The sequence below is a fragment of the Anabrus simplex genome, chromosome 8 (genome assembly GCF_040414725.1).
Source record: "Anabrus simplex isolate iqAnaSimp1 chromosome 8, ASM4041472v1, whole genome shotgun sequence".
In the NCBI taxonomy this organism is placed as follows: Eukaryota; Metazoa; Arthropoda; class Insecta; order Orthoptera; family Tettigoniidae; genus Anabrus; species Anabrus simplex.
The window spans coordinates 47,264,948-47,291,932 of record NC_090272.1 but is presented as its reverse complement, the minus strand read 5'-3'; the positions used below and the strand labels follow the sequence as shown (position 1 = coordinate 47,291,932).

Sequence of the window (26,985 nt, the reverse complement as noted above, 5' to 3'; positions counted from 1 at the left end):
CACCATCCTAGTCTTAACACCTGCATTGATCTTTATACCTCTTCTTTTATCCAGCTTTTTTTTTTGCTAGTTGTTTTACGTCGCACCGACACAGATAGGTCTTACGGCAACAATGGGACAGGGAAGGACCAGGAGTGGGAAGGAAGCAGTTGTGGCCTTAATTAAGGTACAGCCCCAGCATTTGCCTGGTGTGAAAATGGGAAACCACAGAAAACCATCTTCAGGGCTGCCGACAGTGGGGTTCGAATCTACTATCTCCCGAATACTGGATACTGGTCGCACTTAAGCGACTGCAGCTATCAAGCTCGGTAGATGGAAATCTGGATGGAGAAATTGATTTAAGAATACAGCAGTCTGCAAATTTCTATCAGTGTGTGACAAACATTGTATGGAACAAAGATATGCCAATGAAGTGCAAGAAGGTTTTATACTCTTCCTATTATAAACCTATACTGACCTATGCTTCAGCAGCCTGGACGTTGACAAAGCGGAACCGAAGTAAGATGCAAGCAGCTGAAATGAGGTTCTTGAGGAGCATACAGGCAAAGACAAGATGAGATAGAATACAAAATGAGGAAATGGGTGGGAGTGTGTAAACTTCAAGAAGAGTTTGATATAGCGCAGCTAAAATTTTTTGTTGACACATGAGAATGCCAGGAGAGAGAATACAAAATAGGACATTCATGGATAGAGAGGGGATGGGCTAGAATGAGATGGAGCTCTGTTGTGGACTGTATTGGAAATAGAGAAGTACTAGTAGAGTGGTGGAAAGATTGAGTATGGTGGAGGGCTTTGGTACACTACCCTACCAAGAGAATCTGGAAAAGGGAATTGATGAAGAAAGAAGTAGACTAAGAATAACACTACGATATATATAATTAGGGGACATACAAATTTTAGGGGAAAATGGAAGGCTAACGGCAGAAACAGGTTCCAAAGAAGACATTCTAAGGATCATTAACCCTAGATCGGGTGCACTGGTTTTTGTCAACTAGTGCGCTATTCTACGCTGCAATTCCCAGAACTGTCGGTCTTTCACTACCTCGCAACTAATACCTTTGCTCTCACTCTTGACCTTCAGTTCAGTCGAGTTTCGACAGCAGCGGAAGCGATATGTGTGTAATTATTTCGAGTGAACTCTTGGAACCCGAAACTGGTTGACAGTCAACCGCGCACCTGGTCATGTAAGTAAAATATATTTCTTTTAGAATTTCTTTTTCTCTGTACTTTTTGGGTAATTAGGCAAAGTCAGATGTAATTACATGTAGTATACCTTATTTATATTTTAGGTCTCTTTGTCAATGACATACCTGACATTTTGATCCAGTTGTCCGATGAAAGAGGACTGCCTCAGATTTTTTGGATGGGGAGGAGGAAATTAGAAATGTATCAGATCAGGAACATAACAGTGATATGAAGCAGGGAGCTGATTTGGACAGCGAGATCTATGAAGACTATAACGAAAGGGAATTTATCTTCTGGAGAGATGGAGGAACAATGTGGTCCATGACGGACTTTTCAAAAGCTACTTTGTGGGTAAAAGCAATGAAAATTGTAAGAATACTGCCAGAACTGGAAGGGGAGGCAAGGAAGGTAACAGAAATTGATTTTCATGCAGTTGATAAACGCTGAGATGTTCGATGAACTATTATATTGGAGTAATTTGTACATTTCCAGGAAGCGGAGGGAAGTGAATTACAGCCGTGAGCATGATGCTAAATTTGCGAAACTGTTCTTATTTTTGCTGAGAAGCTTACGCTTCGATGACAAAAACACTTGTCGAAAGGCTACAAACTGATCGACTTGCCGCAGTTCGCTCTCTTATAAGTGCATTTGTCGACAACTGAAACCAGCTTAACTCCTAGTGTATTTAACAATTTATGAGAAATTAGTTCCCTTCCGTGGCCGATGCAGTTTCATTAAATTTATATCCAAGAAGCCCGCGAAATGTGCATTGAAAGTATATGCAGTGAATGATGCAAAAACATTTTATACGCAGTCTTTGGAGATTTACTGTGGCAGGCAACCTCCAGGCCCTTATGAAGTAAAGCCATATGACATAGTTCATCGTCTAGTGGAACATTTCAAAGGAAAACATTGAAACCTTACTGTTGACAATTGGTACACATATGATCTTGTACTAAGCCTGTTAGAAGGTAAAGTAACTACTCTACTAACACTGAGGAAAAACAAAGAAATTCCGCCTCAATTTCTGCCTAATAAGGACCGTGCAGTAGGCTCAAGTATTTTCGGGTTTTTGTCTGAGATGACAGTGTCGCACGTGCCTAAGAAAATCAAAGCCATTATATTTTCCTCTATGCACGACTGCTTCCGTAGAAGACTGTACACAGAACCTCATGCAGTATTAGATTACAATGCAACAAAAGGTGGCGTGGACACTTCAGATCAAATGGAAGTAAAGTATTCCGTTGCCTGTAAATGCAACTGTGTGCGTTTTATATGCTGCTGAACAGCGCTGCAATAAATGGCTGTCATTTACACTTTCAATAACATGGCACAATCTCGATTGATAAGGAGCAGCTTCAAGAATCTGAGCAACTTACGCACGAATGGATTCTTGAACATTCTCAAATTATGTCATTGCCAATTGACATCCGTTTATTTCTGAAGGAATTTGTAATGAGAATTACTGCAACGAGCCTGAAAGTGTGGGTGGGAAAAGGGGACGATTTGTTCCGTGTGGTAGCAGGGCAACTATGTTATAAGAATGAAGTGTAATTTTTGTAATATTACATATGTAAGAAACATTCAAAGAACACTATAAAATGTATTACATGTGACAGCAAAGGTATGAACCTTTCCAATGAGGACTCTTCAAGGAAACTAGCAGATTTTTGGACTTTGAAACAAAGTTCATTTTTCATATAGTCATTTTTTGTTTTGCTATTATACCTCATTTCATTGAATAGTTTTATAAATACTACAATATGATTTTAATTTTATGATGTGTCTATTGTATGAGGACTTGTCACGAGGGGGATAAGGTGTGAAAGATTTCTTGGACATGGCAACAAAGTTTATTTTTTATTGAGTAATTTTTTTGCTATTATATCTGATCATTTCATTGTATCCATTTGAAGTACATTCATGTTAATCACTAATACAAGTATAATTTTATCTGGAGAATAACATTGAAACAAAAGATAAAATGCCATCAAACAACGAGCTAGAATAACAGAGGGGCTGTATACCTGACATCAGCGCTCCCTGCTTGAAGCAAGTTGATAAGAGGCAGCCATGTTAACGGTTGTCAAAACAAAGCGAATTGGCGCGAGAGCATATGTTGAGGTGACAGGGAGATCATGCATGCCAATTTAATTCCCTAAATTTTAAGAAGTGAAAACATAGATTCTCTCTTTCAAGTATACCAGCCGTAAGCTCAGCGTATGGTTGTACTAATCGGAGTAATAAAACCAAGGATATACCGTACTTTAAGTAAGTATTACCGAATTATAGCCGAGATTCCTTTTTGTAATTTCTGTTTGTAATTAAATCCATTTTATTGTTTACTTAGCGAAAGTACGGATAGCCACGGTAATTATTTGTCGAATTTTGTTTCAGATTTTGTTTAAAGAACAAGGAATTAACCGAACAATGCGTTGTCAGGGCGATAAGATATAAATGGTATCCCACTCAATTCAGTTGCTTATGCTCTGTACATTTCCAGCCCAATTTAATTTTCATTCACATTTACAAATAAAGGAAATGGAGCGCCACCACCAAGAAAACGTAACCACAAAAAATCACTTATTTCGTTCAAACGTACACCAAGTATGGTAAATACAGCATTTTACTGCTATTTTTGAAATGTATACAGCCTTTATTGTAGATGTCTGTTGCCTTGGTTTTTAAAACTATGCCACACTTCATAATGGACAGCTTTCAAGCTTACCTTTTAGCTAGTAATCCCAGTATGATATGGTAATGGGAGAAACATGATATCCCCCCTATATTATAATAAATAATTACACTAAACGATTATTGCGGTGAAGTATTCATGGGCCGCCTCGTTGTGTACTGGTTAGCGTGAGCAGCTGCCACCCCTGGAAGCCCGGGTTCGATTCCCAGCTCCGCCACGAAATTTGAAAAGGGGCACGAGAGCTGGAACGGGATTCTATCAGCCTGGGGAGGTCAACTGAGTAGAAGTGGGTTCGACTCCCACCTCAGCCATCCTCGAAGTGATTTTCCGTGGTTTCCCACTTTTCCTCCAGGCAAATGTCGGGATCGTACCTAACTTAAGGCCACGGCCGCTTCCTTCTCCCCCCACAAGGCCCCTGTTCAGCATAGCAGGTGGAGCCCTCCCTCATAGTTGTATCCCCCGACCCAATGTCTCACGCTCCAGAAAACTGTCCTTGAGGTGGTAGAGGTGGGATCCGTCGCCGAGTCCGTGGGAAAAACCAACCCGGGAGGGTAAACAGATTAAGAAAGGAACACAGTACTCATGAGGATGCAATAATTTTAAAAATATGAACAGAATGAGGTTGTAACATATTGTAGGTCCCTATGATTTTAAGGTTTCCTGTCAAATATTTATGTTCATCGTTTTTATTCTAATTTACGCTTAACCACAACAGCCAAGCTGGGTAAGGCTCTTGTTCCGAGGCCTATTCGTATGTCACTGTACGATGATTTCGAACTACTCTACAATCAACTGATCGTGATGTTGGCCTCGTGCCGCAATATGATGAAGTGGCGGTATTCGCTTTCATGCTTCAAGCTTTCGGCAACGGTCTTTAATTCTCCCCCAGCGATTCTAAAATGCGCATTTTCTACACTTTGTCATTTAAAGGCCATGATGACCCCTTGCTTGTGTGACCACAGGAAACATGGCGGACATTCGTTCTGTTAGGTTCACCCAGGCAGCGCTTCCGCCTCTATGTTATTCTAGCTCGTTGCCATTAAATGAAATGTTTGTGTGATCCGAAGCCTGTAAAAGACTGAAAACATAACTGGTTGATAGAGTCAACCACGCGCCCGGTAGTGTGACAAATTGGCATGCCTGGTCTAAGGTTCATGAATGTACATGCAAGGACTTACAGAAGCCAGAAGTATTCAATCAGCAGTGCGTAAAATATTTGATATAAGGAAAATATCCAGGTAGGAGGAGGTTAAATACTGGTGAAAATTATCTATGATAATGAAGTTATTTAAAAAGGATACAAAAGATGAAAGCTAGAAAAGTAGCCAATATTGATAAGATTTCTGGGGATATATTAAACACAATAGGTCGTGATATAGTGGCATATCTGAAATATTTGATTACTGCTTACATGGAGGAACTATACCAAATGAAAGGAAGGCTGTTATAGTAGCCCCAGTGTACATGAGAAATGGTGAAATATACATTGGATAATTACAGGCCAGAGTTTGATGTGTTTCATAAAAGCATTTTTTACTGGATGGATTTTTGGATTTTTAAAAGTTTATTCCTGTGAGGCTCAACAGATTTCCAACACGCCACAGCAGGTATTTTAGATTCCGGTAAAATTGATTGTATAGCTACTGACCTAGCGTATATCACGGAAGACCACTGACGAAAATGAAGACTATTAGACTAGACAGAGTTTTGTTGAATGGGTGGCTACCTTGGATGTGGCAGAAGTAATGGAGCAGGAAAAGTGGGACAGAAAGGAGTGGAGGAGGCTTGTAAACCATACCCGAGCAACTGGAATGAGACATTGATAATGGTGATGAATAATGTCTGTGGTTCATGCAGGGGTGGTGCAAGGTATAGTTTTAGTGTTTAACAACTCCCAATAATTTTTCACTTCGTCTTTTCTTCTAATGTTTTAGTTTAATAAACCTAACATATATTTGAAAACATGTTAAAATCAACCCTCTTTGATCGTTCGCTGTACTAATGTTTCGTAACTGACCAATAAACGCTGCTGGCTTCGAATCAAACTCAGGGAGTTTGCTTTCCTGCCAAGTTCCTGCCGTCTTGGTTGAGATATTTCTAGAATCTCCAAATACTTTGAACGTAATGTTTTTCAAGAAATCCGGTCCAGTAGTCTACTATTATCAAGTCTATCCATAATTAAGGATACTACAATAAAAATATAGACTAAAAACACATTAATATAACTAAAAGCCATTGCATTCACGAAGGTTTGTCACAACTTCATATTTTACCAACACTATAGTTCACTAACATTCATTTTACGAGGAACGTTTTTTTAATAAACACCTGTACTACAATGGACCGCCATACCAAGCATAAATATGTTCAATGTTCCAAAATGACATCAGCCTAATTTATTTTAATCTATGTTAATAACTAGAATGTATAATTGGCCAAGAAAAACTGTATGCCCTAAATGTCTAAGCAGCTGTAAATTTTTGAGAGATTGATTTTAACCAAACTAGATGCTTAATCAGCATTTTGAAACAACTACAAGGAATTGACAATGTTTTAACTATTTATATCCAAAAGATTGTGCAGAATTAAATTATAATATATCACATAAGTATGCTAGTAATTTCAATTAAAAAGTTTTATGGCATACATCTAATACACAAAATAGTTTAAGAATATGGTTTGATTTTCACGTACATTTTGAAATTATGTTAATATAGATTTGTGTAACGCTTTGTAACAATTTCTCCTTCAGCTGATGATGGCAAATACAGTTGCCAAAACCGGTCCCTATGTTGAAATCTAATAAATATGTGATGTATTAACAACTTCACACTGTTGTAGTATTGAATATGTGTAAACAATTACCCTCACTCCTTGATGTTAGCTCTAATGATTGCATAAATGTGCATTTGTAGGTAGCACTGATGCTAACTTATGGAAGTCCAGCATGTGACAATGAATGTATGTGTATGGCTTTTAAATATGGGATATTCACTGATATTCACACACACACACACACACACACACACACACACACACACACACACACACACACACCTTTGAACAATTACACAATCACTTTAATGAGAATGTATGAAATTAAACAGTGGAAAGGAACAAGCAAATGACATACAAGGCACAAATAGGAATACAAATTAAAAACAATGTCAGGTCTGGAGAGACAGCAGTATATATATCTTAAAAAAAACACATGGATTTTACTTTTGCATTTCAATAGGAATTTTGCGGTGTGTATACTGATCCTCAATTTTCACCTCAAATATAAGGTAGGCACAGTTGTTTTCTTCGACTGTTTTCGTGTTGTACCCTGACAAAAGGAGATATAAGAAATCCGGAACATGGACTTCCCTACCTGTATTTTACATAATCTTTTCAGTTAATTTTAATTAAGTTGTAAAATGTCCCAAAAGTAACACACATTTCTTAGTTAAATGTCTTTTACATGTAGATCTGAAGAACAGTATATGAATTTAGTCTGTCATATCAATATAAAGTATGCATATTTTCTAAGGAGGTCAGTGAATCACTTTACCTCCTGATAAAATCAACAGCATCCTCGTATTTCATGCCTAGCTCCATAAGAGCCAACGCAACCATGACAGGCGCTCGCCCCAGACCCGCGACGCAATGCACAGCTACACACGAGTCCGGCGACTCCCTGAATCTCTTCTTCAGCAGTTCGAACCATTCCTCCACAATCTGAAATCATTAAAAATTATACATAACCCAGCAGCAAGATCAATGCATTATATATGTATAACCTCTGGAGATCTCCAAATACAAAGATATATCCTGCACCGTGAAATGAAGACTCAATCATCCTCCTATAATAGAGGCTAATTACCATGTCAACACCACTATAAAGCATTTTCAATTGCGTATGAGCTGTGTTTGACAGGTCTTTGGTAGAAGCTTATGCCTTACATTCCTTCTTTCCACATTTATAATGGTGCAGATAAATTATTTGTACATAACATCCAATCTGTTGAACTTCATCTGATGCTAAGATAATGTTATTTGCTTTACGTCCCACTAACTACCTTTTTATGGAGCTCCTTGGTGAATTATCTGTAGCAATATCAGAGCTTCCGATTTATTTACAGATAATGTGGTGCTCCTATTTATTATTTAGTAAATAACTACAAAATTTGTAAGTAATGATTATAAAAGGGCATAAACATAAAATAAAATGCACACGTTCATAACGTACACAGAACGAAGATTTTAACACAAAAATATACTTTATTATTTTGCCAATACGTCCGCATTATCATAATAAAACAGGTACATGATGTTCATTGGGCAGCCTATGTTCAAAAGTATTACTGAAGATGTTTGTGTGCTATTCTGAATGATTTATGCAAGAACAACTGCACAAAAGTGCAAACAGATTAGAGTAAAAACATGAAAACTATAAAACTGTGGTAATAGACAAGATTGGTTGATGCTTCATATTCCTATACCAGACTAATTCTATTAAACCGGCTCCGAGTTATCTCAGAGGATTTTGCCTGATTCTCAATGTGGTTTCTGAACCTCCAGAGGCACAACATATGATCTGTTCTAGACAACTCCAGGAAAAATGCACAGAACAGCAGCCTCTGTATTTAGTTTTCCATGATCTGGAAAAAGCCTTTTAGTACCAAGATCTGCTATGTGGAAAGTATTGAGACATTTTGGATGTCCTGAACGTTATGTGGAATTGGTTCAAACTCTTCATGATGGCATGTCTGGACAGGTTCTTCATGGTAACTCGGTATCAGATTCATTCCCCCACCGAGCTCGATAGCTGCAGTCGCTTAAGTGTGGCCAGTATCCAGTATTCGGGAGATAGTAGGTTCGAACCCCACTGTCGGCAGTCCTGAAAATTGTTTTCCGTGGTTTCCCATTTTCACACCAGGAAAATGCTGGGGCTGTACCTTAATTAAGGCCACAGCCGCTTCGTTCCCACTCCTAGCCATTTCTCGTCCCATTGTCACCATAAGACCTATGTGTCTGTGCGACGTAAAGCAAATTTTAAAAAATTCATTCCCAATCACTCATGGATTGAAACAAGGCTGTGTGCTTGCTCCTACACTCTTTGCACTGTACATTGCTGCCATTCTGCATGAATCATCTGCAACCAACTTAGGCATGGTGATTAAATTTCGTTTCGATGGAGGCCTTTTCAATCTAGGAAGACTTTGCTCACAAAGACGTACTCTGGTTACCCGGGTGACAGAACTGCAGTATGCCAATGACACCGCATCTCCTGTTCTAACACCTGCAGAACTACAACAGTCAGTCTACTGCTTTAAAACTGCACGTGATTGATTTGGTCTTGCCATTAATGAAAAAAAAAAAAAAAAGTCCTTGCACAACCTGCCCCAGGATTAATACTTCCCGAGTTCAGTATTTCCATCTTAGACAACACTGGAACAGGTTGATCACTCTTCATATCTTGAAAGCTTCTTGTCTAAATGGTGTACTTGTGAACAAGACTTTCATAAAATGACAATCATAAAAGAATTGGGGCTGCTCATGCAACATTCGGACAGTTAATGCACAGAGTCTTCTTGAATAACGACCTAAAACTGCATACGAAACTCATTGTGTTCAATGCTGTAATTTCCACGCAGCTGTATGGCTGTGTAACCTGGACACCATCGCCGTGATATCAAAGAACTTGAGCGCTTTCACCAACAGAAAATGAGACTTATCTTGAATATTAAGTGGGAGGACTATGTGACCAACACGGCAGTTCTCGACAATGTAGGATGCTAAAAGGTTTGTTTTTTCCACCTATTCAATACATATAAATTTTATAAATTAGGAATTTATTATTGATTCCACTTGAGACATGTTTCACCCTTCATTCGCCCTTTGACATTAATTTTTGGTTACAAACATTGACGCCGAACACTACACCTTTTCTCCCTTAATTGTTATATGTAAATATTTTTAAACTATTTATTTTCCTATGATTGCGTCAACTGTTTCTCCAGAGCACCACTGCCGAACTCTATGTTAATTTTAGGCATTGGTGCTGACTTTTCATTTATAAACCTATATGTTCAACCTTCACTTTTGTACAACTATTTCCCATACTTAATTTTTGTATGTGTATTAATAATATGTATTCATTTGTACATGTCAACTACTAACCAGTTACCTGATTTTTTACCTTGAGGTGATATTTTGACTGATGATGCCCTCAATGAAGGGCGAAACATGTCTCAAGTGGAATCAATAATAAATTCCTAATTTATAAAATTTATATGTATTGAATAGGTGGAAAAAACAAACCTTTTAGCATCCTACATTCAGTATCTTCAATACGGATAACAATGATTTTTATCACTTGCAAAGTTCTCGACAAAGCGCAGCTAAATAGCACTGAGGCAACAATCATCGCTCATCAACTGAGATGGTTAGGCCATGTTAACTGCCTGGATAATACCAGGCTTCCCCGCCAAATTCTTCATGGTGAACCTTGCTCCGGCCCCTCTTAAGCGTTTTAAGGATCAGGTGAAACACATCATGAAGACAACTGGTATAGATATACAGACATGGCAAGTATGTGCTGTGGACGCTCACTGTGGCGGAACACTACATCCACTGCTGTCAACTTGTTTGAAAGAGAATGCCACGGACATTAAGAGGCCAAGCGACAAGCAAGAAAACTCCCAATTACAATCCCGCCCTTCTCCATCCATTCATTGTGATTTGTGTGGGCATATGTTTTATGCCAGGATTGGTCTGTTTTGTCATAGAAAACATCCATAAATTTAGTTTAACTGGTCAATGTATGCAGGAAGAAGTTATATATACTCTGATCGAGTTACAGCCGATGATACAAGACTGGAGCCATGAGCTAAACAGCCATTTTAATCTCACAGTAGTATGTTTACTGATCTTATAACCAACCTTTTAAGTGTAAAACAATTATCAAGCATTTGTAATTAGATCTGAAAATTAATTCAAACACCAACTCAGTCATGGACAGGACAGTTTTAACTGATGGTGAAACCTCCATCTCAAAATTACGAACCATAGCAAGCACACGTGTTTTACACAATTGTTGTGAACACAGCAAAGGTACCTCCAATTTTAAGCAGAAGGGACATGACTCACTTCCAAAAATACATTTAATACATTTAATACAGGACACTTCCCGCTTTAACATAGTGAAAATGGGAGATAATGCACAAGTGGTACTCGTAATAGCGAGATCTGGTAATTGGGCATTAAAGTCAAATATCGGTGCAAGTTCATAAGTGGAAATGGATAAATAAATCACATCTAGAAGGAACGTGTTATTAAAATAAATTCAAAGATGCTGAAGCAATTCTGGATATATGAAAGAAGAATTAAATTATCCTCAGGATATGGAATGCACTACTGTGAAATTGCTTGATGTCTCATGCATTGTTATTCACCTTTTCGCAATTTAAACACTAAAAATATATATTTGTACTGAAAAGGTGGACAATAATTTTAATCTTGGAAGAGTTTACTTATTGTATCTTCAGTACGGAACAAAATGAGATTGGTTACTTGTAAGCAATAATGTCAAGAATTTGAAAAGAAGAGTCAAGACTAATTTGAGGACATTGCAGAAGTTATGAGCCTCACTGATGCCAAGCAACAAGCCCTTATATCCCTCCAGAAAGATCACGCCTCAGCTCAAAGAAAGCCCTTTTTCAAGATCTTAAGCAGAAATGCCGGATCAGGGATTTAAGAACCAGTGGCAACAAAAAGCTCGAGAACTTCAAAGATTATCCAATGCCATAAAACAGATCGCAAGAAGGTAGACAAATCCTGGGAAATACTAGAAGAAACAGCATCAAAAATTCCTCAAAACCACGTCAAAATTCTGTTAGATTTCAACGCTCAGCTAGGCAAGGAAAGGAAATACATGAAAACAGTTGGAAAATTCCCAGCACATAAATGGGCGAACCAAAATGGACGGAGATTAGCCGAATTCTGCAGGGCATTCAACCTTAAAGTCATGTCGACTCACTTCAGGAAGAAACCTTCAAAACAAATGACATGGAGATCATCCAACTCCCTCTTGGGCAAGTTTCAAATTGACCACGTGGCAATATCGTACCCAAACCACAGAGAAATTATGGATGTCCAAGTAAGGAAGGGTGCAAACATAGACTCAGACCACTATCTGACAAGAGTCAAACTACAGTTGATACCCCAAAGGTTCAGAAGAAGGAAGCAAGTAATTCCGAAATTTGATACTAGTCGTATCCAGCCATCTCTCACTGAAGAATTAGAGAAAAAATAGCTCAACAATTGGCAGCAATTCAAGACCAAACTAATTGAAACAGCACAAACACTGATTTCTCTGCAGAAAAGAAAAAAACACCCTTGGTGGAACGCAGACTGAACAAGCCATCCAATCCCGGCAGAATAAATACAATAAGTGGAACAGCAAAAGACATAAGAATCACAAAATGTTTGTGGCAGTCAGGAAAGAGGCAGCGAAATTAATCAGACATACCAAAAGGAAATTCGAGAAAGATCAACTACTAAAAATTGAAAAGGACTTCGCAAAAAACCACACACGAAATTTCTACAAGAACTTCAAAACAAAGCTAACAGGGTATCAGCCACAAAACCTTTGCTTTAAGAAAGTAAATGGGCAATTTGCACTTAACAATCAAGAAAACTGCACTGAACTTGCAAGGTATTTTGAAGAACGGCTTAACTGCCCAGAGCCAACACAAAGATTTCCACCGCAGGAACCTGACTTCACAAACCCAAATTCAGTACCACCGGATGAAGAAGAAATTACCAGACAGATAAAACGACTTAAAATGAATAAAGCTGCAGGTGAGGATGGGATCATAGCAGAAATTCTCAAATCAGCAGGCCCAAATACTATAAAAGAATTCACCGGTATCATCCAAGAGATTTGGGAAACAGAACAAATTTCAGAAGATTGGAAAAGTGCACTAATTCATCCTTTACATAAGAAAGGAGACAGAACAGACGTAAATAACTACAGGGGAATCTCATTGGTATCTGTTGCCTACAAAATTTTATCTCAGTTCCTTCTCGATAGAGCCCAACAGCAACTAGAACAAAAAATTGGAGAATATCAAGCAGGTTTCAGACGAGGCCGTTCATGTCCAGAGCAAATTTTGAACCAAAAGTTAATCCTAAAGCATCAGAGAATTCGTAGCAAAAATGTAGTTTGTACCTTTGTTGATTTCAAAAAGGCCTATGATTCAGTTGATCGTCAATCACTGTTTCAGATATTAAAAGAACAGGGTCTAGACCGGAAAACACTCGCAATTGTAAAAGAGACATTGACAGACAAAATCTAAGGTTAAATTCTTGGGGGAAATCTCAGACCCTTTTCCGATCAAAACAGAAGTAAGACAGGGAGAAGGGCTCTCTCCACTACTCTTCAACTGCGTCCTTGAAAAGGTAATGCAGGAATGGCGCAAACAGAAGTCTGTCCTCAAGATTGACCAACAAATCACTCTTGGTAGGGGCAAATTAGCAGGAGACTGCCTGGCATTTGCGGACGATCTGGCAATCTTAACTCTTGACGTTTCAACAGCCATAAACCAGATCGAACTCCTGAAAGAAACAGCGGAAAAAGTCGGCCTCCAAATATCGGTTGAAAAAACTGAATACATGACCTGCAACAAAGAAGCCCCTAAATTCATGGAGACAAAATATGGCAAAATAAAACTGGTCCAGCAATTCAAATATCTCGGTGAAATAATTCAGGAGAATGGAATGGAAACAAAAGCCAATGAAGTTAGATGCCAAAAAATGGAAACTGCGTATAGACTCACCCAAAATATCTATAACAAAAAGTGTCTCTCCAAGCATGCAAAACTAAGACACTATAATACACTTATAAAACCAGAATGCCTCTATGGATCAGACACACTAATTTTGAATAGGAAAACTGATCTAGAAAATATTCAGAAAAAGGAACGCAAGATTAGAAAAATTTTAGGCCCAAAACTCGTAGATGAACAGTACCACCTTAGAGGGAAACGGGAAATCAAACAATTTTCTAACATTCACAGCGACATCAGAAAACACAGATTAAGATTCTTTGGACATATAAAAAGGATGAACCCAGACAGACTTACCAAGCAAATAGTTGAATCTTATGAAAACCGAAGTAAAGCCAAAACGGACACAATAAAATGGATTGGCGAAATTAAAACAGATCTCAGACTGGCAGGAATTACACCTGAAGACATCCAAAGCCAGGTTATCTTCAGAACCAAAGTTCATAATTGGCAAGTTGACCAAGAGGAAAAACCAAAGAAGACCGGAACATGGTCTCAAGAGAGAAAAGAAGCACACAGCAAATGAAGGAAGTGTGGGCACAAAGAAAGGCAAATGCCTGTCTCTAAGTACTTTGCGTAGTCCTAATGGGCTCATTCGCAAAATAGAATAATAAAAATGCAAAATTATTTATCTTAAATTGCACATATTGCTTTTATTTGTTCCAGTATAACTTGCTTAAAACATGTATAGCCTAAATACATCATTTAAAAGCAAATGCTACCTCCAAAATCGTGAAAGATGAATACAGGTTATATAAGATAAAAATTCACATTTAAAATACGAGTAGTAGAGACAATTACAAGTTGTCCATTTCATGACCGTATCGATGAGTGTAATCAAGAAGTAACCACCTAATCGAGGCAATAATAAAGTATCGATTAGGTGGTTATTGATACTTCTTGATTAGTAGAGACAACACAGAACTTTTAATTTGTGGGTTAAGGGTTAAATATCTGATGTTTTTCCTATCACACGTGAAGCAAGGGTGTGTAATTGCCCAAACACTATTTGCTCTGCTCGTGGCTGCTATGCTCTGCGACACATTATTCCAAAATCTATACTATATTGTAAAATATTAGATCAGTTGAAGCTACATGGCTTAGTGGCAACTATGTAGATGAACAAAATTATTTTCTTATTTTCAGACCGTAGGTTCAAATCCTGGAGAGTTTTGAAAAGGTGGAAAAGATGAATCCATTATTCTACACCGTACAATGCCAGGATTAAAAAGAATTTTGCAACATATTCTTCATTACTCAATAAAATTACAAGTAATTTGTGAACCAACAAATTTACAGTTTTCCAGCCATCTGATAAAACAGAACCTGAAATTCACATGATGGCAGCATAAATAGATAGTATTGAATCTAAATGCTCACATACATTATTATTATTATTATTATTATTATTATTATTATTATTATTATTATTATTATTATTATTAGGCTTCTCCCCAGATATCTGAATTCTCAATACAGGTACCCATCAAAACCCTACAAGGATACACACTGCAGAGAAGTCATCACAACTATCCACCATAGTTCCTCCTAAACTGTGTTCGAATCCAGGTTTCTAATTTACTACAGTATTATTAATAGTTTTCAACCACCTTAGTCTGGGTCACCCTCTTGGATCTCCCTTTTATCTGGGTATCCATCTGCTTTTGCATTCTTCTCATGCAATTTTTCAATATGTCCAAACCATCCAAGTTTATCCCTCTTCATTCTGTCTAAGATTTTCCACTCCAATTTCCTTTCCGACGTCCTCATTTCTTACTCTGACCTTTGTCGTTCCTATTTTACTCAACTTAATTTCACTGGCCTGGATTTTAGTCTCCCATTTTTTAAAATTAATTTTTCTTCATGTTTTTATTGTCAGTGCCCAGGTCTCTGCTGCAGATGCCAGTATTGGACATCACCTCTTCACACTACACTGATACTTCCTTCACACTAGATACTGACAATACATTTTGCTGTTGAATCCTCTTGCTGATATCTAAGTCCAGCCCTGAATCCTGCAACACTTCATTTTTCAAGTGCAAAACTCTCCACAATTTCAAGGTTTTGTACTGTGATTTATCATTCCTTTCACTTCCCTTTCTCCCCTAGTCAACACCACTGTCTAATACATAATTTTTAATAATCCCACTAAACATGCTCAGTGGCCATTAATTCCTCTCCATTTGCTCCCCACACCACAATATCATCTGCAAACGCATTGCCTTCATAGGACTCAAGTACAAGCATAAAAAGTAGCGTTTGAGCCATCCTGAACATCTCTCACGGCCCACTTACAACCATTCTTCAAAATTTTAACAAGAGCTAAAATTAAGTGAACAGGAATTAAATTTCAATTCTCAAATACATTACCAACCATCCAGAGACAAAAATATAACTGACCTGTGAGGGTGGTGGAGTTCCATCATCAAACTCTAGATCAAATACATTAATTCCTTCATTCTGGAGTTCTTCGGTTCGGTAGGTTGGTTCGCACACCCTCACCACATCACGAACCTTGTGTTTCTTCAGTTCCTAGAACAGACAGATAAAGGAAATAATGTAAATGGAGTTTAAGGTAAATACAAAAAAGATCAAGTCAAAATAATTCAGTGGCTATAAAATCATTTAGCATTAAAATTCAATTCACATTTTGACAAGGAACAGTTTCAGCAAAAACTAATACATGCAAAATGTTCTGCAAATTAAAGTAATTTGAAACAGTATGTACTGTATGTATAATGATGGGTCCCTAAAAATGATTCCTTAACATTTAAACCCAAAAATGTTGATATTTTTTTATTTCAAAAACTTTGTTTAGCCTCTTATGCTTTCAGTTTAATGGGTGGGAGGGGTATTTACAGCATGGTGTTTATAATCAAGAACACTACCCAGAGGTAAAGTTAGTTTGATAGACAAACTGGTCCAACAAAATGGGCCCATGAAATAAGATCAATTCTACAAGAACATGTACACTATTTCCAAGAGGAACAAAACATGTCCAGGAAGTATGTGGTGGTTGCTGCATTATAAATAAAACCCAATTTAGTGTCAAACTTTCCTCATCAAAGTACCAATGAATACTATTTGACATCTTGACATCAAGGATTTTGCAAGAACCAAACAAGTCCAGATATTTCTATTATCCCGTGCATTATAACCACATCCCATGAAATGTTTACACTTGTGGGACGAGACATACTAATATGTCCCAGAAAAAATTTTCAAGTACATTCATCAACAGCTTTTTGTTCTCCTGAATAATGATTCTGGATTTCAGTAACCAGAACTTTATTAGGATTTCCCACCAAATCCAAAGTAACAAATTATTGAATTTTTATTCTACCTTATTAAAATAAAGTCATTTGTACAGTGCTGATTAGGTAGGAAATCATAAGTTCTGGGTACTGAAACTGGGAAATCAACAAAGGAAGTGAAAATCAAATTATGATTATAGTAGACTCATTCGGTTCTTTTATATAACCTCAATTATAACATATCATACGTTATTTGCAGCCTATCTTCATCCTCTTGATCACTGATTAACTCAATTCTAGCAAGAACTGTTACTGGTACCCATTTGTAGAGATGTAATGGAGGATTCAATCAATATTATGAATCACCACAATAATGGCAAATTTGACATAAAATTTGTTTGATATAAATGATCATTGTTATATTGTATAACTGATCAGCAAGCTGTGTACATCTGCATCTCCTGCATGGAACAGCTTCAATTTTATATTCTAAACAAAGTTTTTCCTGCCAATTATGTTGTTTGTCTCCAGAATATCAGAGGTTTTGTACCATCTTAATGCATTATATATAACTGTGTGCTCATGACCTTCTGAGGTGGTGATTGTTTGAAGAGGAAGTACAACTAGGCAACCATCCTCTAACACTAATCAGAGAAAAAGTGAAAGAGATCTGACACTATATCTGCCAAAGAGAGACTCCCTAGGCCTCGAGTGCTCTAATACCGTTGGGGTCTTGAAAGAACAAGAGTTGACCAAGAGGTCGGATAGGATAGATGAAAGCGAGGAGCCTGGCACAAGTGGAAGCAATGTCAGAACTGTGCTAGGGGCCCCGTAGTTTCCAACCAATGCTTCAAAATTCAGAGCTCCCGGGGCCCTCTACTGATGACTTGAGCTTGCAACACTGCAGGACCTGAATCCTGGAACTCTCCAGCAAAGCATTACAGAATGTATTACTTGGGTCATTCCATACCCCTACATAATATGAGAGGGAGGGGAGTGACATATACAGCAGTTTACTGTGAAGACTTTACATTAACTACGTATGGTCAATATAAATTTTTCACGTGTGGTTTTCAGCTACCTCTGATTATCTTACAAAGTACTCTCCACAAGATCTATTTTCAGTAAACAATGTCATAAGATTAACCATGACAAAACACTGGGATCACAATGCCAATCTTAGTTGCAACTGATCAGGATCACATTTCTTCAAACTGTGGATGTGATACTTGACTAGACGAGATATGCCGAATTATTGCTGGCTGTTTACGTCCCACATCTTTGAAAAATGTTCAACTGACTTGCCGGTATAGCATCTCCCAACATCAGTTGAGAAATATCTGTCAGGAAAGAACAAGCCGACATCTCAAACCCGTCCTGTTTGGACATCAGTCACCTAGCCAATGTCCCAGATCAACGACGGGTTCCTGAAGATCCACCGAGGTACACTCAGGAACATCAAGGTTACTACATATTCAGTATCTTCATCCTGACCACTTGGAAACCAGACTGTGGCTTCAGAGTGGATCCACACTGTGTGAATGTGGATATGAGCAGAGCAGAGCACAGCCCATTTGTTACAATGTAGTAAATGTTCAGCCAGCACCACAACAGAAGATCTGCTCAAGGCAAGAACCAATGCACAAGGGGCCAGCTTTTGGCCCACAAAACTACAGAGTTATCTAGGTACTTTTATGTATATTCGTTCTTTTCATATATTTCACTTCCAACAATAAATATGCATGGATACTGTATTCCCTTCTGAAGATAAGTGTAACTCCCACCAGAAAGAACTAGGAACCCCAAACACTGCAGAAAACTATTCAGGCACAGAACCTTAAGAAACATAGCCCCACTTTAGCTGAGCATGCTAAGACAAGTTCCATGGTACTGGTTCAATCCCAAGCCATGGAGTCCATTTTGATTGTGGTTATTTCCACTCACCTCACTCTACATGGGCTGATGCCTGAAGATCTCCCTAGTCCCTAAAACTAATCAAAAACAAGCTTTCTGAGTTTACAGCATTCTGTAGAATAATGTACCTAGATATTTGTACCATCACAGTATCGTAAAAATATTCGTGAAGTCTGAATGAACGTTTTAATAATTCAAGGAGAAGGAGTCCTTGAATGTATATCTCCGGAGTTAGAACCGAATTCACTACCTATGGATGGGTGTAGTAACAGTCTGCAGTCAACACACATGATAACTTTTCAGCTCTCTTCATGCAGAATAGGTTGTCTATGGAGATTTCCTTTGGACAACAAATTAATTTGTTTTTGCACTTTAGAGCATATATAGGTTTTGCAATTATCGGTCTTGATTGTTTTCAAATAGCAAACAATTTTGAAAAACAAAACATGTAAATTCATTAGTCTTTGGACAAACTATTTTGAAATAGAAAACTATATCAATTCTATCAGTCTTCAGACAATGGACTATATGCACCCAAAGTACAGTCTGTGCTGTATCTTTTCAAAACTTTTTTGAATTGCAGTAATCTAAATTATGAACATCCGCCTCAAATATAAAAGCATTATCTGTCAATCCATACTAGTTATTAATATTTTATATGCACAGTGTTATGCATATGTCTAAATCTGCAAAGGAACATTATTCTCGCATAGTAGATTGTGAAGAGATTTCTGATATGGCACTTACGGTTTTGAATTTTTAAAAAAAATTTTAAACCACTTGCTGAATGTTGCACAAACACAGATAGGTGACACTGATTAGACAGGGAAGGGCTATGATTGGAACGTAGCGGTCATGGCTTTAAGGGACAGCCCCATCATTTGCCTGGTGTGAAAGTGGGAAACTACAGAAAACCATTGTCAGGGCTGCCAACGTGGGGTTCGAATCCACCATCTCCTGAATTTAGAATCTAACAAAATTGAAATTTACAGAATAATCTTCAAGGGCCATTATTTCCACGTGGTCCACCAAGCTCTTACTTAAAATACAAAATTAAAGTATTAATAGCTCCCCCTACATGGATCAGTGGCGGAGTGTGGAACTCTAGATTCCAAAATCATGGGTTCAAATGTTGGAGAAAATCCATTTAACCCTGGAGTGGTCGCGATGGGTCTACGAGACCCGGGCCGACATACTTATTGGCGTTCCTATTGTTGGAATGCAACGAGCGCTTCCCCATCCCTGGTAGCTTCTTGGCTCCTGACCTTCAACCGAACACAGTAGCCCGCTCTGAGTTGCCTTGGAAACTTTGCGCGTACAGGCTGTTCAGGGTCTCGCAGACCCGGTGCGACTTAACGTTGGTCAAACTTCGCATTGTTAGTTTAGTACACTTTTCCTTCTGTGTAACAATGGATGAAGCTAACTCTGCCTGTATACGTTCCATATTGGAGGAATCTGAAGATGAAGCACTTGGCCATTTCTGCCCGACAAACAAAGAGGAAGACATCCTTCATCTGCCCCAAGGGCCAAAATTTCATTTGTGGAGAACATGGACAACTTGTCTGCAGAATGTGCATATAAATTGATTAAAGTGATGTTTCCCTGTACTTGGATGTGTTTCTAAAACCAATTTGATTTTTATTTTATGAATTATGATATATTTTACACATACCTAAAAAAATACATATTTTTGTACCAATAGTTCAAGTGTGAAATTATCAAAAAATTGTTTTTTTTTAACGCTGGGTAGAAAATAGATGAGAGTGTTGCTTTGTGCATGTAGATGCAGGAAAAAGTAACAAAAATATGTGAAATACATTTTGTTGTTACCATGTTTTACCTTTCACAAGTTAACAGAAAACAATCAGTTTTTCAGTGTAATTATTAAAATACATTTTTTGGTTAAGAAACGGGATAGTTAAATATTTTAGTCATGTAGACTGCATTAAAAGAAACTAAATGTCCTATAATACTATAATTGGAAATAAAGTATAAAAATATAGTAAAACACTGAGAATAAATGGGTCTGAGAGACCCGGTGCGACCATTAATATTGACAAAACCCATACGACCACTCCAGGGTTAACACTCCGTTGTAAGATATCAGCAAGTAAAATATCTCTGGCAACAGGTCATCCCTGTTCTGACTTCTCTGCATGGTACAGTAAAACCAACACACAGGCAGCCTAAATGGCACTAAAGTACCCGAGGCCTCATGGTTATTGCATAAATTTGGCAGTTGCAAGAACAAAGTGGTTTATTTTATTGGAAGAATAGGTCCAAAAATAAGACAGGCGTGCTTTTAGTTTGACAGATTTGCATATTACCAGAGTCTGAAACGTCCTTTCACTCTAAGACTAAAGGAGGGTGAACTGTGAAGAAGCGCAAACCTCTGGATGTGGTACGAGAGGGCAGTTCATAGCAAAAGATTTATATTTATATTTAGACTGATGCTTTAAAGGCCAGTATTAATATACATATTCTTTTGGGATTTTACTGCATCAAGGAAACTGTAGAAATTCTTTACTTTTCAGGAAGTTTGATCATGTCTTCAGAAGAGACATGTGCTCCCTATTGGTCGCAGAGCACAATCTGTGCAACGAAGAATTCCTACTTTTCGTTTGACACAGCAAAATTCAAAAAAAAATTCTGTCATACAATTCTGGGCTATACAAAATTTCTTAATTAAAAACCATCATTTTAACAGATTAATATAGACTGAAACCCAAGATCCTCTTATGTGTAGTCTGCTTGGGAGAAGGTAGCCAAAATGAAATGAGTACAATATTAATCCAGAAAGTATTGTGCTGTTTGAAACTTAACAAAAATAAGTGTAACCTAGGCTTATTCAATGTTTCACTGTATGCATGTTTTAGTACCCATATTTTTCCTTAAACGGTTTAACAGGAAAGAGAAGGTAAGTCTATATTAAAATAGTCATGAAATTCAGATCATTGTTCACTTGGCCCAGTCACCTGAAGTCAACCAGAACCCTCTAAATGATACTGAATATTAAGAATGAGGAGTGAATTGCTTATAATTTCATAACACAGTCAAATGTCCATATAACAGATTGATGTAACTATAAACCTGCATTATGCAATACTTTTGTTTGTCATCAGTAAATTGCCTAAATTAATGATAATTACTGTACATTACAGCAATGAAACAGTTTTAGAAACATTCTGTTGCAACAATACATAGGTTTCACGATTAATGAAACTGAAAATAGGCTGGTCCCTGTGGAGTAGCTGGTATGGCTATTGATCAGGGGATTGGAATTTCTGCAAATGTACGGAACCTTTAAAAATAACCAGTTTTCCCAATAATTTTCTAGCATATGGCTGTAATGCAAGTATGCCTCTTAACTTTGCAGACAAAATTAGCACCTAGAACATCTGGATGAAGGTATAAAACAAGTAGCTGTTGCAAATCAAAATTTGCAATCTCCACAGTATGTACGTTACCAATATCTAGAACAAATTCTAGTCTGCTGCAAGTCCCCTTCAATGTATTACTATGAAAAAGTTAATTGCTTTGGAATCTTTAAAAGATCAACATTTTTTTAAGGAGGCTATCTACAAAAAAGTGAACAGTTTCTTCCCAAACGAAACTAGTGAAGTAACACTTTTGAGGTGAATATGCAACGTATCATTTGTAAACTACATAAATGCTACAGTATATTTGTACTTACTTGAGAGTGTTCTTTAGCCTCTTTACATGTTACCTTGAATTAACATGCAGGTGAAACAGTATTATGCATTTAATCTACTATTCCCTCGATATATTTTATTTATCTATTTATTTATGATGAATCAAAGTTATTTACATATATAAAAAGTTTGTGTACAAATTGTATGAGCTTGTGACTGCACATCTTACAATTATAGGTCTAGTTCTGACCCATTCTATTGTTTCAACTGATGTACAATAGATGTCCGTTATTCCTCTGAAAGCACGAAAAGGACAGTCAGCGACAATGTAGTGGACAGTCTGCAAGGAGGCACCACAGTCACAATTTGAAGAAGTAGCCCATCCCCATTTGTGTAGCAGACATCTACATCTGCCTTGTCCAGTTTGGATCCAGTTGATCCTCCACTTATGTCTAGGAAGGTGAAACCCTTGTATTCGCTTAGAAGAGTCTTCAACTAGATGTTTAAATATTGATATAACAATTATAATCTACTTGCGTCCAAAAGTATTGTTTTTTTTTTTGCTACGGGCTTTAAGTCGCACCGACACAGGTAGGTCTTATGGCGACGATGGGATAGGAAAGGCCTAGGAGTTGGAAGGAAGCGGCCGTGGCCTTAAGGTACAGCCCCAGCATTTGCCTGGCGTGAAAATGGGAAACCACGGAAAACCATATTCAGGGCTGCCGATAGTGGGACTCGAACCTACTATCTCCCGGATGCAAGCTCACAGGCGCGCGCCTTCTACACGCACGGCCAACTCGCCCGGTCAAAAGTATTGTTATGCACAGTTTTGACTATTGTGTAAGCACAGATGACAGTATTGGAAACTTTTGCATTTATTTATGCTTTTTTTTTTTTTTTTTTTTTAAATATTACTTTCCAATTTTTGGGTTTCTGAACATGACAAAGTAGACCATACCAAGTGTTCCAAAGAGCAATGAACAGTGGTTTTTAGTTACATTTTGGTTCCAATACTACATGTCAGTTCTTTATTCTGAAGTATTAGTAATATTACAGAGTATAAAATGCAACAAATATGTAAAAATTAGCTTTTCAGGATGTGAATTTAGAATTTAGTAACTGAAAAATTTTGCAGCTTGTACAGATATACATTTCCCAAGCAGACTATACAGAAGACAGGTTCTCTCTTGTAAAATAATAGGAAACATACCTGAATATAGTTGTGAATAGTCTGGTCTGTGGGTCGATCTGTGATGAGGAATTTCATATTCTTGTATTCTATTTCGCAGGGAGCAGGCCGAATATCCTTGAGTCGCATGTTGCTAGGAGTCATTGACATTTCACAACAAAAACCAAGGAATGATGAACTCAACTGAACACACGTTGACGAGGAGAAATGGATTTATCTTTCTTCACCTCTGAATAAAAGAAGGCAAGTCGATATGTTTATAAAATAATGTCTTCTAGGTCCACTTCAGTAGTTTTTCTTTTAAAAAAAAGTTGGAAGATACACGTTTACACTTTTGGTAGCTTGCATGAACTGGAGGGAAATGATACCAAGCGAATCGAAATATTAACACAAAATTAACGTCAACAAAACTGCAATGTTTTCTCGTAGGTAAAAAAATATCAGATCTAATGACTTAAAAGTTCAAGTTTAATCGTTCTGAAGTTCCTTGATATGCAAGAATGTGGGTGGGCCAAATAAACTAGCAGAGAAAAAAAGAGAAACAAAAGAAAATTAGAGTTTTCACAAAAAAAAGTTCACTCACACTTTAACAACAATATATGGAACTGATATCTTCTTTCAATGCCTTGGACATTAGCAGTAAATAAAAAAGCAAAGCTTGAAGAGGTACTGGCAGTTCAAAATGTATGCCAAATTGAAACTGGGTATCTGGAATACTTTTTTCCCCCTTTTTTATACAGCCTAAATTAGGGATAACTACTGCTAGATTTTACAGATATAGAAACAGCAGTCTTCTATACAACACCGATAACAAAAAATATAGATCATATATGTTAAGATGCACACTCGCTCACATACACACAATTTCACAATATTTACTTTTCTTTTTTGAAATCAAAACTCGCACCGAATTTGGCAACCTGATGGGCCCGGAAAATAAGCCACACTCTGTTCAAATCTTTCCCCAATCTCTGCAACCACTGGTCTACCGAGACCCCGATGGAAAACCTAGCACAACTTGACCAATCCTATCTTTTATTACACTTCACCCAGGAAACACTAATTTCAGGATGGAGTAGTAAGCTCATAAAGACACCAACTTCAGCCCATTGAAACGATCAACAAAGGTGAGTTTTTTTCCTGTGGGGCTCACCAGATAGCACTGCCGGTGCGGTTTCTTGATGCTGGTTGGTTAGAACCGTGTGTGGAATGAAGCAGGCGAAACGGTCGCTAGTTTCCACCCAAGTGTTGGAGAGCTCTTTAGATCAGTTTATTTGTGCTGAGCCTGGCAATACTCTCCGCTGTCCAACTGGAACTCCATGTATGTGAGGACAATCTCACCACCAAACTGAAAGAAAAAAATAAACGGTTAGCCATCTTGCAACAAAGAAGCATTAGGGTGCAAGAAGGGCACTTTATTTTGATCACTTGGAATAAAAATGTTCCTATCATACCATACAATGTCTTGTACTGTCCGAGTATTGAACTGAAACTTGATCATATGAATGACAGATCAGAAGGAACATAAACTGTTCTTCCTCTGAAATACCCTTTTTGTGATGGAGCCCCTCTATTTTGAAATTAACAGTCATGTCACAATCAGCTTCAGGATATATCAACAGAAAACAATCTTCACAAATACACTCCTCAAAAGTTTGAAATACCAGTTAAAAGGATACATCGAATCAAGCCATATTTTGTTTTTATATCCAATATAACTCATTGAAAATGTTAAATATGTAGAGAGAGCTTTATCTTACTCCTGAGAATACAAACAAGAGTGTTAACCACAACACATTTATGGCAATATTCCAAACTTTTGTTGAGTTGTGCATTTTTAAGACAAAGTGATACAGAAGAAAAAAAAGCTCATTTAGGAAAAGTGTGTAAAAGTTAAAAAGGAGCTGAAATGAATAGTGCAGAAGGTAACTTGTATGAACAAGTTTTAGCCTATACATCGGAAATGAGCTTCAAGTAACTGCAATAGCCATCCCTAAATGGTAGTTAATATCTCCCTACAACAAACAATTAACAATTGGAAATAATGAAGTGTAACACAAAATGGCAGGAGCATGAATCACATCAGTCCTAACTATATGGTTAATGGATCCAGAGAGACAGGAACAAGAAAAGGAAGACAACAGGACATAATGGTAGGTCAGCATGAGAAGAGGGAGCAACATTTTAAAAAAAGGGGGCAAACATGAACACAAAGGGAAATCTTTCAATAAACAGGCTTGTTTGTCCTGTTGAGTTCCTTTTCTTCCTATTTCAGACTTGATTTAGCACTTGTTTGTTCCTTTCCAATGCTTATATTCATTAAAAGTGAAATCCTAATCTAAATAGTTTGGAAATTGAAAGTATTTAAAGTACTAAAAATAAATGCAATCCATGTGTTCTTTTCTGCCAAAAGGGAACAGTACTGGAGCAATCTAACAGAAGAATTTTCACTGCAAATTGAAGTTTATTTACTACCTAACTGCAGATGATTCCATCATCTTCATTCACACCCGAGGAATTGCAACAGTCAGTTAACCGCCTGGTGCATATGATCGTTTTTGGGCTCATCATGAACGTTCAAAAGACCAAAGTCCTGGCGCAACCTTTACCAGGCACAACCCTTCCACACTTCATCTCCATCTCAGATACTCCACTTGAGCAAGTAGACCATTTTTTTGTACTTGGGTAGTATCCTATCTGTGTGCTGTAACTGAACAAGATGTGGAGAAGAGAACTGGTGCTCCCCATGCAGCATTTTGATGACTACCACATCGAGACCTTGCCCTGAAGATTAAACTCATGGTGTACCATGCTGTTGTCATCACAACACTGCTGTATAGTTGTGAAACTTGTACCCTTTACCGACGCAACCTAAAAAACGCTTGAGCGTTTCCGCCAACAAAAACTTTGATCCATCCTTTGGATCAAAAGGGAAGACCATGTCACGAACATTGCAGTTCTTGAGTAAGTGCATGTCAAGAGCACAGAATTGTCCATCATTGGTGATCAGCGTAGATGGACTGGCCACATCCGTCGGATGAGTGATACCAGATTTCCGCGCCAAATCCTGTATGGTGAACTTTGTTCTGTCACCAGACCTCGTGGAGCCCCCATGAGGCACTACAAGAACCAGCATAAGCACACTATGAAGATGAATGGTCTCAATCCACAAACTTGGAACACACTTGCTCAAAAGCGTACAATTTGGTGCCGGACCATCCCTGTTGCTGTCAATCTATTTGAAGGGGAACGACACAGATGA

At 37.8% G+C, this 26,985-nt stretch overlaps 1 protein-coding gene across 7 annotated transcripts in view; it reads right to left on the bottom strand.

The window, feature by feature from the left end:
- LOC136878734 (PRL-1 phosphatase) overlaps positions 1–26,985 on the bottom strand; it is a 364,304-nt gene that overhangs the window by 8,342 nt on the left and 328,977 nt on the right. For 5 of the 7 annotated variants that reach the window (XM_067152183.2, XM_067152188.2, XM_067152189.2 and 2 more), the window contains exons 2-4: positions 23,745–25,071; positions 16,114–16,245; positions 7,434–7,600 (exon numbers count right to left, since the gene is read on the bottom strand). In XM_067152183.2, coding sequence (XP_067008284.1) covers positions 7,434–7,600; positions 16,114–16,245; positions 23,745–23,873 — 428 coding nt within the window. In that variant the 5' untranslated portion in view covers positions 23,874–25,071. The remainder of the gene's footprint in view (positions 1–7,433; positions 7,601–16,113; positions 16,246–23,744; positions 25,072–26,985) is intronic. The other 2 variants (XM_067152190.2, XM_067152186.2) reach the window with 2 other exon arrangements.